The sequence below is a fragment of the Trifolium pratense genome, linkage group LG3 (assembly GCF_020283565.1).
Source record: "Trifolium pratense cultivar HEN17-A07 linkage group LG3, ARS_RC_1.1, whole genome shotgun sequence".
Lineage (NCBI taxonomy): Eukaryota > Viridiplantae > Streptophyta > Magnoliopsida > Fabales > Fabaceae > Trifolium > Trifolium pratense.
Window position 1 is genome coordinate 34,041,720 of NC_060061.1, and position 14,032 is coordinate 34,055,751.

General features: G+C 30.9%; 1 protein-coding gene across 1 annotated transcript; it reads left to right on the plus strand.

Annotated features, from left to right (window-relative positions):
* Positions 1-10,296: 10,296 nt before the first annotated feature.
* On the plus strand, positions 10,297-12,343 carry LOC123917366 (the record flags this gene model as incomplete). The annotated part of the gene is made up of 2 exons (XM_045969066.1): positions 10,297-11,781; positions 12,050-12,343. Coding segments are annotated over exons 1-2 (1,779 nt in total), but the record flags the coding sequence as incomplete, so codon positions are not given.
* Positions 12,344-14,032: the final 1,689 nt, after the last annotated feature.

Genomic DNA, 14,032 nt, shown 5'->3' on the forward strand with positions numbered 1-14,032 from the left:
GTCACAAATAAAAAGAAAATAGGAAAAGTCACATTAAAAGCAAAAATGAAGAATAAAGTCAATTATAACAACATCAAAGCAAAAATAATAGGAAAATGTTAGTGCTGAGACCAATGGAAAAAGAAAACAAAAGAAGAAAAGCTCACAAGCAAGGAAATGGTTAAATTAATACTACGTTTCATAAATGACTTTTTTGCCCGCTTCAGCCGAGCTTCAAATCTCAAGATTAATCTGTTGAAGTCTCGAGCTTTTTACTCTGGAGGTATTTCTCAGGTCAAAATCCACAAACTTACCTCCAAAATACCTAGGCTTTCATATTCTCAAAGGGAGAGCCAAGAGAAGTGATTTTCACTTTATTATTGACAAAATGCAATCTCGGCATTGTTCACACATCACATGTGGATTGAGGGATTTCTCATAGTTGGTGTTGCTGCACATGCAGCCATTTTTATGGTAAGAGACTATGATCCAACTACTCGATACAACGATCTATTAGATCGTGTTCTTAGACATCGCGATGCAATCATATCACATCTCAACAGGGTGTGTATATTTTTACTTCTTGGAAGAACAAACTACTTAACAAACCGGGCCGTTTGGCACTAGCATCTTCCGTCCTCACCTCTATTCCCACCTACTACATGCAAATTGCTTGGCTTCCTCAAAGCATTTGTGATATCATAGACCAAACTACTCGTACTTTCATATGGAGAGACTCCAACAATAAAGGAATTCACTTGGTGGGGTGGAATAAAATTGCTCGTCCTAAGCAGTGTGGTGGTTTGGGCATTCGACCAGCAAGGGATGCTAATATCTCTCTTCTGGGGAAACTGGTCCGGGACATTTTTCATCATTCAAATTGTTTGTATTTTCACGACATAACATACTAATCAATTATTTAAAGATTCATAGCGGAAAATACTTTAAAAATTTAATAGCAACTTTAATTATCTTCTCGATTAATAAACTTTATAAAGGAAAAATAATATTATTTAATTGAAAAACAAACAACAACGAAATAAAACTTAGATAAATTTACCCCTCTCAATATTACACTATGAGAGTGACTCAGAGAAATAACTGACTTAAATACTTAAATAATAAATTAAACGAAGACGGCCAACTACGCAATCATCCGCAAATAAGAAACATAGATTACTCCTTTACTTAAGTATCTGCACCATAAAGTAAGACACAACAAGAAAACAAACATGAGTAAAAACATATTCATATGAGATATGGTGCATAAACAATAAGGATAATAATAATCGCGTCAAAAAAAAAACCAAGGATAATAATAATATCAAAAATAATTCATCAAACATACAAACATATAGTAAATATATTCTGTAAAAAAAAAAAACTATGGTAAATATATTATTCAACTTGTCTCTCCATTTTTTTATAAGTAAATATATTAAAAAGAATACAAAGATATTTCAACTATAATTCTATATTACAGTTATAGACAAATGCTACCTAGTTGTGAAATATTTGCATGCACTACGTACTACAACCGTTGTATTGTGCCGCAATCGTGGTTTGCAATTTACTATCCGTTTAGTGTGTATGATATGATCATGATAAGATAGAATATAAAATAGAATAAAAATATGAAAAGATATAAGTGGGATAATAGTGATTCTATCATGTATTTTGTGCACACAAAATAATAAACATGATAAATATTATATCATGTTTTTTATACACATTTCATCATAATATATTAATATGATAAGAAACATTATATTTAAATGATAAAATTACCTTCGTAAAACAATTATTTTTCCTAAATGATTCCGTACTACTTAATGTTATAAATATAAAATTTAAATAACTAATCATATACTTTTATATAACTTTAAATAAAAATCATGAGCAAATAAACAAGTTAAAATTTTCATATATATATGTTAGATAATATATATATAAATAAAACTCCCATTGAAAGAAAATTATGTTTAATGTGTTATAAAATTTAAGTTAATAACCCTATTTTTCAATTTTTAATAATTATTTTACTTTTAAATATTGTAATTTTAATAGAATTTTGATTTTTTAGATTTATATAAATTATAAAATTACCTTTGTAAGAAAATCGTGTATATATTTAAAAATTAATTATTTATATTTTTTTAATTTTAATTTTTTATTCTAAAATATATTTTATGAAATAAATCAGTAAATTATTTTCTTATCTTATCCTACTGATAACCCAGCTCAAATTAAGAATTAATTTATCATATCATGTTATCTCACTAAACACTGAATTGAAACATAATATGATACTTATCCTATCATATCTCTTATCTTACGCATCAAACTCGTATACAAAGTGATAAAACTTTATATATACCTTGCATAAGATAATAGCCAGCCCCAATATGAAAATTAAAGGTTCAAAACTAACATAAATATTGAAGCCTCCATCATCGTTAATTAACTTGTCATGAAACCAGTTAACATGTATATATGTGTGTGTGTGATTGCACATGTTTCCAATTGCTTATGATCTATGAGTGTCTAAATCTAAACCGATTCAACTATTTAATACTTCGTTTAACAATTTAATCTTTAATTTAAATTTTTAGATAAATTACTAATAACTGAAGATTAAATAGTTTAATTATCATTTTAAGATCTTAATAACGACATGTTTTTCAAAAAAAGTCATTTAAAACATGATACGTGAAGTTTAAGGGAAAAAAAAAATAGGGATTAAAATTGAAAGCATAAAATTTGGAGGGACTAAAGTTTGAAGGAAATTTTTTTAGAGGAACTAAAAATGATATTTGGTATATTTATAGGACCTAAAATAATATTTAACTCTAATACAATATTTAATAAAAAAAATTACAATTTGGGTATCAAAAATCAATCCAAATTTAACCGCACAAAATTGGATCAGATCATATTTTTTTAATTAGCCATCCAAAACTGAACTGCGAATAATTTTATGTTTAGTTCGGATGAGTTTTTGCCTCAAAACCAATCCAAAACAAACCGCGAACACCCATATCAGATCTACACAAAACCGATTGATTTTTTTGTTGTCATGTAGCCTAATGACTAGAAATTCACTTCTTGAGGTGAATATGTAGGAGATCCCAAGTTCAAACCCCAACCATGTATATATTGTAATATTCATACCAATCGAACTATGCTTACGAGCACAACTAAACTTTTTTTTTTTTTTTTGACTAAAACTAAACCATTTTTTAAAACAAAGAAAAATCATCATCATCATCATCATCTCACGGTTATTAAAAGATAAACGAAAGATATATTGAGCTGTACAAAGTTAACAATCGAGACATGATTGTATCAACAATGCAACTAATAATTAAGAAAAAACTATATATCATTAAGATTATTGTTGAGAGTTGAGACAGATCTTAATTACCTACCTGGTTTAGGGTTTTCATTAATTAATCCCTTGTTCATATGGGGGTAGTCGTCTTGTATATATCAACAAGAGAACGATATTTCTTTTTCTTCTTCTGGTGATTCTTTGGCTGAGGTTTCATCTTAGCTATGGCTTCATCATCAACCTCTAATTCCTCTTCCAATGTCATCATATTCTTCCTCTTGCAGCTACTAAGTTGAATAAGTTGATTAGCAACTTCAATCTCTGACTCGGACATCTCCTTCTCATTGGAGCTTGTAGATGATTCAATTGGATGTGCTTCTGCCATTTTAGTGATGATGGATTGATTTTGATTCAACTATAGCTTAATGTTTCCAAACTTTTTTATTAGCTAGCTGGCGGTTTGGTGTATATACGAGGTACGTTTTTGCATAGCAGGTTGTTTTGTGTATTTTCTGAGTGCATGTGATGAAGGAGTTTGGTTTCTGAGTGAGAGAGAGAGAGAGGGAGATAACTGATGAAAAGTGGGCTCTATTGTGTCATGCCGCTCGAAAAAGCTCCGGAAAAACATAATTTTCAAAATTGGAAACAGAAGTTCATTTTTTGGTTTATTCGCGAGAGAGGGGAAAAGGAGAACAGATGAAAAGTGGGCCCTGGGTTGTGCCCCTCGGAAAAAGTTCTATAAAAAGCACGATTTTCTGGTATTTGAAACTCGGAGATTTGTTTTGTGAATTTATTTGAAAGTCGATATACCACACACACACACATATATATATATATATATATATATATATATATATATATATATGAATAAATGATATTGATTAATAAGCAAATTTCAAATATATTCTTATATTTTCTCTTTACTCATTCATGTACTCGCGCGTCTTCAAGATTTCATTTTGTGTTTTATTATCTGTCATTGCATTTAAGAGAGGTTAATTTCGTCAGCCTGAGTTGACTTGTGTTTTCTACAATGTACATTTTGTTGTTCGACACACATTTTTGAGTGCATGTCAAAAGTGTATCCTAGTGGATGTACCTTTCGAAAATAGCTTTGGTAAAAACACAATTTTCTTATGGTGACAACCGAGAGGTTAGTTCTATAAATTTATTTGAAAGTTTATATTATTATCGTTCATCTTTACTCTATCATGTACGTAAAATAATTGATAAAGTAGAATATAATTGAAAAAAAAGTAGTTATTGCGAGCTTACAAAATTGAAAATGGATAAATAACCATTGCTGCTTACCATTGAATACTTTCTTTTGTGTTTTTCACTTCTTCAATCTCGGGTCACAATCCATTTTAGCTTAATTAACTCCCTCTCTCGATCCCTTCTCCTCTATAAGTAAATATATTAAAAAGAGTACAGAGATATTTCAACTATAATTGTGACATGTTGCATACACGCCTAAAACCGTTATATTGTGCCACAATTGTGGTTAGGAACCTGTTAACAAGCTGAAACTACTTTCCTAAAGGAAAGCATAAAAAAACATAAAGAAAAGACAATAAAAGATATATATAAATTGGTGTCACAATCCTTTAGTTCGATTCCAACACAACTAAGACGATTTTCTATAAATTGTAAGGATTGAGTACCCCTTGTATTCTTTATAATTCATCTTTTGCTTATAAAAAAAAAAAAAACGTTATTGTATTTTTTGTTTTATTATTACTCGTCTTTTAATTGACCTTTTAAATTGACCGTAGCAGTTTTTTTTTTCTTCTTTTTTTGCTAATTGACCATGGCAATTATTATACTCATTTCTTTTTTTTTTTTAACAGAACAATTATTATACACATGGTAATAAGAAATTTGTTCCCTTTGGTGGAAATGCTTCTGAGTTCTGACGGTTTAATTTGTTACATTGGACTGAGAGGGGCGAGTTTCTATTGCCAATTTATTTTCAATTTTTATACTTTCATTAGTTTTTTTTAATTGCCTATATTTTTTTTATAAACTAAATATATTCTCCACGCGGAACTGCATAGACTATTCCGTAACTGAGATTAATCTAACGGATAAGCTGCCTATACTTTCATTAGTTCATATATATAGTTTTGGGTTTTTTGAAATATCAAGATAGCAGTGACTAATATTCTTCATTTTCAACAAAATTTTAATTCATATGTAGGATTAATAGTTTGAATTCCTAACCATCTACAATTTGGAACAATTTATTGTTAATAAATAATTTTGGGGTCAAATCAAGAGAGGGACGGTTACCTTTACCATTTGACAAAAAAATTTGTTCAAGGATAAATTTCTTAAATAAAATGTGTATTGGATTAGGATTTTGAAAGATAATTTTAACAAAAAAAATCATGAAGATTTTAAAAGATTTTGTGGGATTATATTGATTTTGTGAAATTTTAGAAGATTTTTTTTAAAGACTTTTTATAATCAGGATTCTTAACTCATGATTGTAATGGATTTGTAACAAAGACTTTTAAAATTTTAAGGAACTTTATGAATTTTTAATATTTCAAAAAATTCAAAAAAAATTAAGAAAAAATAAGAATAATAATAAGGACAAAAATTATATGCATTTCTTTAGATGCAGTTTTTCCTGTTCCTCTCACGAAAATGTAGTTATTTATATTTTTTAATTAAAAAAAGAAAAAGAAAATTGTTTTTAAATAAAAATAACTTCCCCATGTATCTAGCACAGTAAGAACTGTGTATATGGAACTGTACATAAGTTTGGTCCTAATAATAATATAGTGGTGCTATATAATGAAAAAATTATCGTCGCAAAAATCTCATGAAGTGGTAAAGGCACACTAGGAATTTTGTAACCTTTCTGTTTGTCAATACTCTTTTGCAGTTTTACTTACAAAGCCACACAATTATAAATTATTATTTTTTTAATCGAAAACAACATAAAATATCTCATCTTGCTTCAAAATATTCCAGAATAATCATCCCTACCGCCATCGCTGTTTAACCTTGTCACCAGATAGATGTAAAAAAACATGCTTTTGCGAAAAAGAAAAGAAAAAGAGAGATGCCGGCACGAAGAAAATTAGCATGAAAAAGTTTGTAAGAGATTACACAAGAATTGATTGTGAAAAGTGATTAATGAATTGTGAAAAGTTTGGAAAGATTATGAAAATTATCAAGGATTTGAGTGAGATTCTTAGATGAGTGTTTCATTTGTATTTTAATTAAAAAGTTCATCAAAATTCATCTCAAAAAAGAATCCGTCAAAATCTATAGATTTTTGAATACCGATAGACATTTTAAAAGTTGTAAGAAATCTCAATTGAATACCAATATATTTTATTGCCTTGTAAAAAATCGTGATTGTCTTAATTGAATACTACAAAAAATTTGTGTAGATATTATTGAAGATACATTACATGTCTTAAGGGATTGCCCTTTAGCTAAAAGTGTATGGTGCAACTTATTGAATAATGCTGCTCGTGAAAAGTTTTTTACTGCAGAACTCAAGACCTGGATTCACATGAATTTGCAGCAAGATTTGGGAAGAAATATGCATATGGAATGGTCTAGTGTTTGGGCAACAAGTTGTCATTCTCTGTGGACTTGGCGGAATAGAGAAACACATGATGAAACAAGGTTGCGTCCCATTCATCCATGGCGATACATTCTTGACTGTCATTTACAGTATATGGCAGCAAATGTTAATAATATCGCCCTCCCAACTCGACATCAGCAGGAGGTGGACATTGCGTGGCAACAACCAAAGATGGGTTGGGTTGTTCTGAATACAGATGGCGCGAGTAGACGGGATGCGGCAGCTGGTTGTGGCGGGTTACTCCGTAATTCTAACGGGCAATGGTTAGGTGGATTCTCTCGTCATTTAGGAATGTGCAGTGCTTATCTTGCCGAGTTGTGGGGTGTGCTTGATGGTCTTAGGCTTGCGCGGGAATACGACATCACCAAGTTGAAGGTGCAAGTGGATTCTAGAGTTGTGGTCCAGACGCTAAACAGTGCTAATACTGGTAGTATTGCCGGATGGAGGCTTATTCAGGAAATTCGTCAGCTGTTAGCATTGGATTGGGAGATTAGAATTTGTCACACATACCGTGAAGCAAATGCTTGTGCGGATGCTCTTGCCAACATGGGATGCGACCATGGGCCTGGACTACGTATTTATGAACAATGTCCGGCTAGTTTGAGTAGTTTGTTGCTTATGGATGTAATGGGGGTTACTACCCCTAGAGTCATCTCTGTTTAGTTTCTTCCCTTGGGCTTAGGCCCCTTTTGTATCCAAAAAAAAAAAAAATTTGTAACCAAAAAAAAAATACTACAAAATTTATTTAACTTTTATAAAATTCTTGATTGAATACCACAAGACTTTTTTATTATAAAAAGATCTTTTAAAATTCAATAATTCATTGAAATTTCAATCCAATACACCTCATATATCTCAATCACTTCCATTAATTACTAATTAGTATATGCAATTGCGAATATCTTCCTTAATTGAAACTAACATAAAAAAGAGTAGAGAAATATCTAATAATTTAAATCAATAGATAACAAAAGGTTAATATGGCTAAATTATATTTATTTTTTTACACTTGGCTAATTTATTTTATATTTGGTTTAAATGATATTTTGGTCCTTGTAAGCTAACGTGTTTTTGCTTTTAGTCCTTGTATCTTTTTTTTTTTTTTTTAAGAATTCATCCATGTAAGTTGAAGTGTTTTTGCTTTTAGTCCCTAAAGCTAAAATCCGCAGTAAAATCTGCAAGAAAATTCGCAGGTTTTCCTGTGGATTTTCCTACGAATTTTAGATTTAGGGACTAAAACCAAAAGATTTTAATATACAAAGATGAATTGCTAAAAGAAAAAGACACAAGGACTAAAAACAAAAACACGACAACTTTTACAGGGACCAAAACACCATTTTATATTTTTAGAAGACTGTGGCTAATTTATATGAGGTGGCCTCCCTATTGGAAGCAATCGTCACTGTCATGCTATGTGGTTACCTTATTACTTATTAAAATTCAGAAACAGTTATCTGGTTAGAAGAGTAGGCATTTGTCGATGGGTGGACGGTTATATTGCTCAAATTTGTCTTGTTATCATTATCGGTTTACTTGCTTTCCTTCTTGAAGGCACCTGCATGTATAAACTGGGACAAAATTTGTCACGATAGAGAGGTTGGCGGATTGAGGGTCCGAAGGGTTAGCGAATTTAGTGTTGAGGACAAAATCCTTATTTGATGTTTTAAAGATAACAAACATATTAATTAATTTTAATTATGATTATCTTGTTATCTACTAATGTGTTTTGTGAGAAATGTTTCAACGATAATGATATCATCTGTCAACGGTAACGTTATGGATGAGCAACCAATGGACAAGCAAAACATATAAGCAATGAGTAGAAACAAAAGAAGCATCTTAAAGTCTTGGCATAAATGATGAAGTGCTTCACAAAGATATTATTCCTTTGCCTCATCAAAAGTGGTAGTATTTTAAGGAAACACTTATGTAAGGAATATGCCAAACATGGCATAAATTGAATCATGGGCCATAAAGCCTTTTTGGACTAAAGTGAATAAAAGCCCCTTTGGACAAACAAAGGAAGCTTCCATCAATGATTGAAGAAGATTTGAAATTCAAATGAAAGCCACATCACACAATGATGGCTTGGACGAAAATTGGCCAACAAGGTGAAGTCACACCATAAGCCAAGTTGTAGCAAGCCTCTTTCTCTTCAAGGGAACATAGAGGGGACAAGAAAACAACAAAGGACATGAGTCACCAAAACAAGTACAATTATTACATGATATTTTTTCCCACTTGCATACAAGTTGTCCAACCCTAAATTAGGAAAGATTCCTTCTTATGGACATATATGGGCCACGTAAATGCAGTGGTTGTCATTGGATTAAAAGTGTAGTGCAGATTGCCATAACGGTAATGTTACTGAAGCAACGATAACGCACTATTCACAGCAAATTGACAGCACAACATTGTGACATGTCAAGTTGGATTTGAAATTCAAATCCCTCTCTCATACGCTCCTCCAAGGTTATATTTGCCTATAAATACAATGGAGCTACATGAAGAGAAGATTAAGAGTTTGCAAAAAGAATCAAATCATATACTTAGTTGAAGCAAAAATCAACAAGTAATAAACTCTTCAAAAGCAAAGCAAAGCATCAAAGATATCAATCATAAATTTATGAAAAACAAATAGACAAAGCTTGCTATTATCAATCTCTCACTTGAGTTGATTTAACCCATATTCCCCACAAATATTGTAACCCTCTCAAGTCTTTCTTTCATGTTAGATTGAGTGTTTGTGAGAAAGTCTTTTCGAGTGAAGAAAAGCATTTTGAGTGAAAGTCTTTTCGAGTGAAGAAAAACATTTGTGTGAAAGTCTTTTCGAGTGAAGAAAAGCATTTGTGTAAAAGTCTTTTCTAGTGAAGAAAAGCAGTTTGTATTGATCCAGTTGTGATCAAGTTTTTGATGCGAAGCAGAAGGTTCTGATCTGAGCATTTATAGTGGACAATCTCACAAGGACTGTGAGGACTGGACTAGCCCAAGTTGGGTGAACCAGGATAACTTTTGTGTGTTTTTCTCTTGGACTCTAAAATCCTTAAAACATACTAAACTAACTAACTGAGTAATACCAGAGTGCTCTGGGCCTTAAACATTTACTTATTCAGCAACTAACTCAGTATTTATTTTGTTCATTTATATATTGTTTATTTTATTGTTGCTAACTATATTTCTTTGTTAATTGTTAACTAACCAATTAAAAGAAATATTGTCTTGAGTTATTTTAAACTCACATAAAATAATTTTAAAAAGGGTCACAATTCAAACCCCCCCTTTCTTGTGACATTTATTGCTACTTTAATTGGCATCAGAGCCTGTCTCTACAGGTTTATACACTTAACAAGTGTTAGAGGAAAAAGATTCAGGAAGAAAAATGTCAAAAGAAAGATACATTCTAGAAGGAGGATCTGCTTCAAGACCACCTTTGTTCACTGGAAAGAATTACTATTTTTGGAAAAACAAAATGCAATTGTTTTTAAAATCTCAAGAAGTAGGAATGTGGCGCATAGTCACAGAAGGAGATTATGTTCCTACTATAACTTCTGCTGAGGGAGTCATTTCAGACAAACCTGAAGATGCATGGACAACTGACGAACAACAAAAGGTACTCCTAAACTCTAAAGCTCATTTATTTCTATCCTGTGCTCTAAGCATGGAAGAAAGTGAAAGAGTAGATGAATGTGATACTGCTAAAAAGGTTTGGGACACTTTACAAGTTCACCATGAAGGAACTAGTCATGTAAAAGAAACAAGAATAGACATAGGAACTAATAAATTTGAAACTTTTGAAATGATTGAAAACGAAACTATTGATGAAATGTTTTCAAGATTTACTACTATCATAAATGAATTAAGATCTCTTGGAAAAACTTTTTCAACTAATGATAGAATTAGAAAACTTTTGAGATGTCTTCCAATCACTTGGAGACCAATGGTTACTGCCATTACTCAAACTAAAGATTTGAAAACACTTCCCATAGAAGATCTTATTGGTACTTTAAAAGCTCATGAAGTTATTCTTCAAGGAGATAAACCTTTAAAAAAGGAAAAAACCATTGCTTTAAAAGCTTCTCAAAAAGATATAAGTTTTTTAGAAGATGACTCTAAGGAATTAGAATCTACCCAAGAAGAGGCAGAAGGAGAACTAGCTCTCATTTCTGGCAAAATCCAACGTATGTTAAGAAGAAGAGATCAAATTAGAAGAAACTTTTCTTCAGGAAAAGATATGCAGAAAAATGACTTTGACAAAAGTCAAGTGACCTGCTTTGGTTGCAACAAACTTGGACATTACAAATCAGAATGTCCCTTAAACAAATCACCCAGAAATTTTCCCTTCAAGAAAAAATCCATGTTAGCTACCTGGGATGATGATGATGAATTTGAAACAAATAAAGAAGAAGAAGAAGCCAACATCTGTCTAATGGCAGATTCAGAAAATGATGAGGTATTTCTCTTTGATAAAACTCATCCTTATGAAGAATTAGAAACTAATTTTGATAGTTTATTACATGATTCTGAATTCTTATCCAAACAATGTTTTTTATTACAAAAAGAAGTTTCTGAACTAAAAGAAGAAAAGAAAAAACTTCAAATTGATATTCTTAATTTTGAAAAAATTAACAAAGACTTAATTGAGTCAAAAGAAAAACAAGTTTGCTCTAGTGTTTTATCTAAGAAAATAGATGAAAATGTTGTGTTGAAAAATGATATAAAAGAACTGAGAAATGATCTCACTGGGTTTATAAAATCAACTGAAACTTTTCAAAACATTATGGGATCACAATCTCAAGCTCTTAACAAAAATGGCTTAGGTTTTAATGAAGTTAAAAACAAAATTTTTGAAAATGTTGTTTTGCCAGCAAAAAGAGATTTTAAGTTGAGATGTTCATTTTGTAACAAAAATGGTCATCATGAATCAATTTGCTATCAAAAAGAAAGTTGTGAAAGTTTTTACTATGAACCAAAACGTTATCGTCACTTGGAGAGAAAAAATAAACATTGTTCATTTTGCAAAAACTTTGGGCATCTTGAAAAAGAATGCTATTTTAAGAATAAACAAACTGTGAAAACTAACCCTCAAGGACCCAAGTCATTATGGGCACCTAAACGAAAATCTCAAAATGCAGGGATACTCTCAAGGTGCAAAGAAAAAGCCATGGTTTTTGGACAGTGGCTGTTCAAAACACATGACAGGAGATAAAAGGTGTTTTCTCTCCTTCATCAAAAAAGAAGGAGGGTCAGTTACGTTTGGTAATAATAATACTGCACAAATAAAAGGAAAAGGTATTATAGGTAATAATGATTCTGCAAAAATTGAAGATGTTCAATATGTAGAAGGTCTAAAACATAATTTACTTAGTATTAGTCAATTATGTGATAGTGGTTTTGAAGTTATTTTTAAACCAAATATTTGTGAAGTCAAACAAACTTCATCAGGAAAAGTTTTCTTTTCCGGATCAAGAAAGAAAAATTTGTATGTTTTATACTTAGATGACATTCCAGCTGAATCATGTTTTATGTCTATCGAAAAAGATAAATGGATTTGGCACAAAAGAGCTGGTCATATAAGCATGAAAACAATTTCAAAATTATCTCAACTTGATCTAGTAAGAGGTCTTCCAAAAATTAAGTTTGACAAAGATAAAATCTGTGAAGTTTGTGTAAGAGGAAAACAAGTCAAAAGTAGTTTTTATCCAAAAGATTTTATTTCAACTAAAAAACCTCTAGAACTACTTCACATTGATTTATTTGGTCCTGTCAACACCACTAGTCTTGGTGGAAAACAATATGGTTTTGTTATAGTTGATGATTTCTCCAGATACACATGGGTTTTGTTTTTGAAAAATAAAGATGAATCTTGTGATGCTTTCCAAAACTTTTGTAAACTTGTTCAAAATGAACAAAGCTCAAATATCATCTCTGTCAGAAGTGATCATGGAGGAGAATTTGAAAATTTATCTTTCAAATCATTCTTTGATGAAAATGGTATTTCTCATAATTTTTCTTGTGCAAGAACTCCTCAGCAAAATGGAGTTGTTGAAAGGAAAAATAGAACTTTACAAGAAATGGCAAGAACAATGTTAAATGAATCAAATGTTGAAAAATATTTTTGGGCTGAAGCCATAAGTACCTCTTGCTATATTTTAAATAGAGTTTTAATAAGAAAAATTCTAGACAAAACTCCATATGAACTTTGGAAAAATAGAAAACCAAACATATCATATTTTCATATTTTTGGATGTTTTTGTTATATCTTAAACACAAAAGATAATCTTGGTAAATTTGATTCAAAATCAGATAAAGCTATTTTCTTAGGTTATGCTACTAATTCTAAAGGATATAGAATTTATAACTTAAAAACTCAAACCATGGAAATAAGCATAAATATTATCTTTGATGAATTTGATGATCTTATAATGCCATCAATTGATGATGAGCAAGAATAACTAACTTCTCAGGATATTCCAAATCAAAAGAAAGAAGATGATCCTCTTCTTCCTCCAAAGAATTGTTGGGAATCATCCTCAAGATCAAATCATTGGAAGTTCCACTGATGGAATAAGAACAAGACTATCATTCAAAGACAATGATAACAACATGACAATGATCTCTCAGATAGAGCCAAAATCCATTGGCGAAGCCATTATTGATAATTCATGGGTAGAAGCAATGAGAGAAGAACTTCTTCAGTTTGAGAAAAATCAAGTTTGGTTACTTGTTCCATCTCCTACAGATCATTCAATCATAGGAACAAGATGGGTTTTTCGAAACAAGCTAGATGAAGAAGGTAAGGTTATTAGAAACAAGGCAAGACTTGTTGCTCAAGGATATAACCAGCAAGAAGGTATTGATTACGATGAAACTTTTGCTCCAGTTGCCAGGTTAGAAGCAATAAGAATTCTTTTAGCATATGCATCACATAAAAATATTAAATTATTTCAAATGGATGTTAAAAGTGCTTTTTTGAATGGTTTTCTAAATGAAGAGGTGTATGTTCATCAACCTCCTGGTTTTGAAAATGAAAAGAAAAAAGATCATGTGTTCAAACTTTCAAAAGCTTTGTATGGTCTAAAACAAGCTCCAAGAGCTTGGTATGACAGATTAAGTGC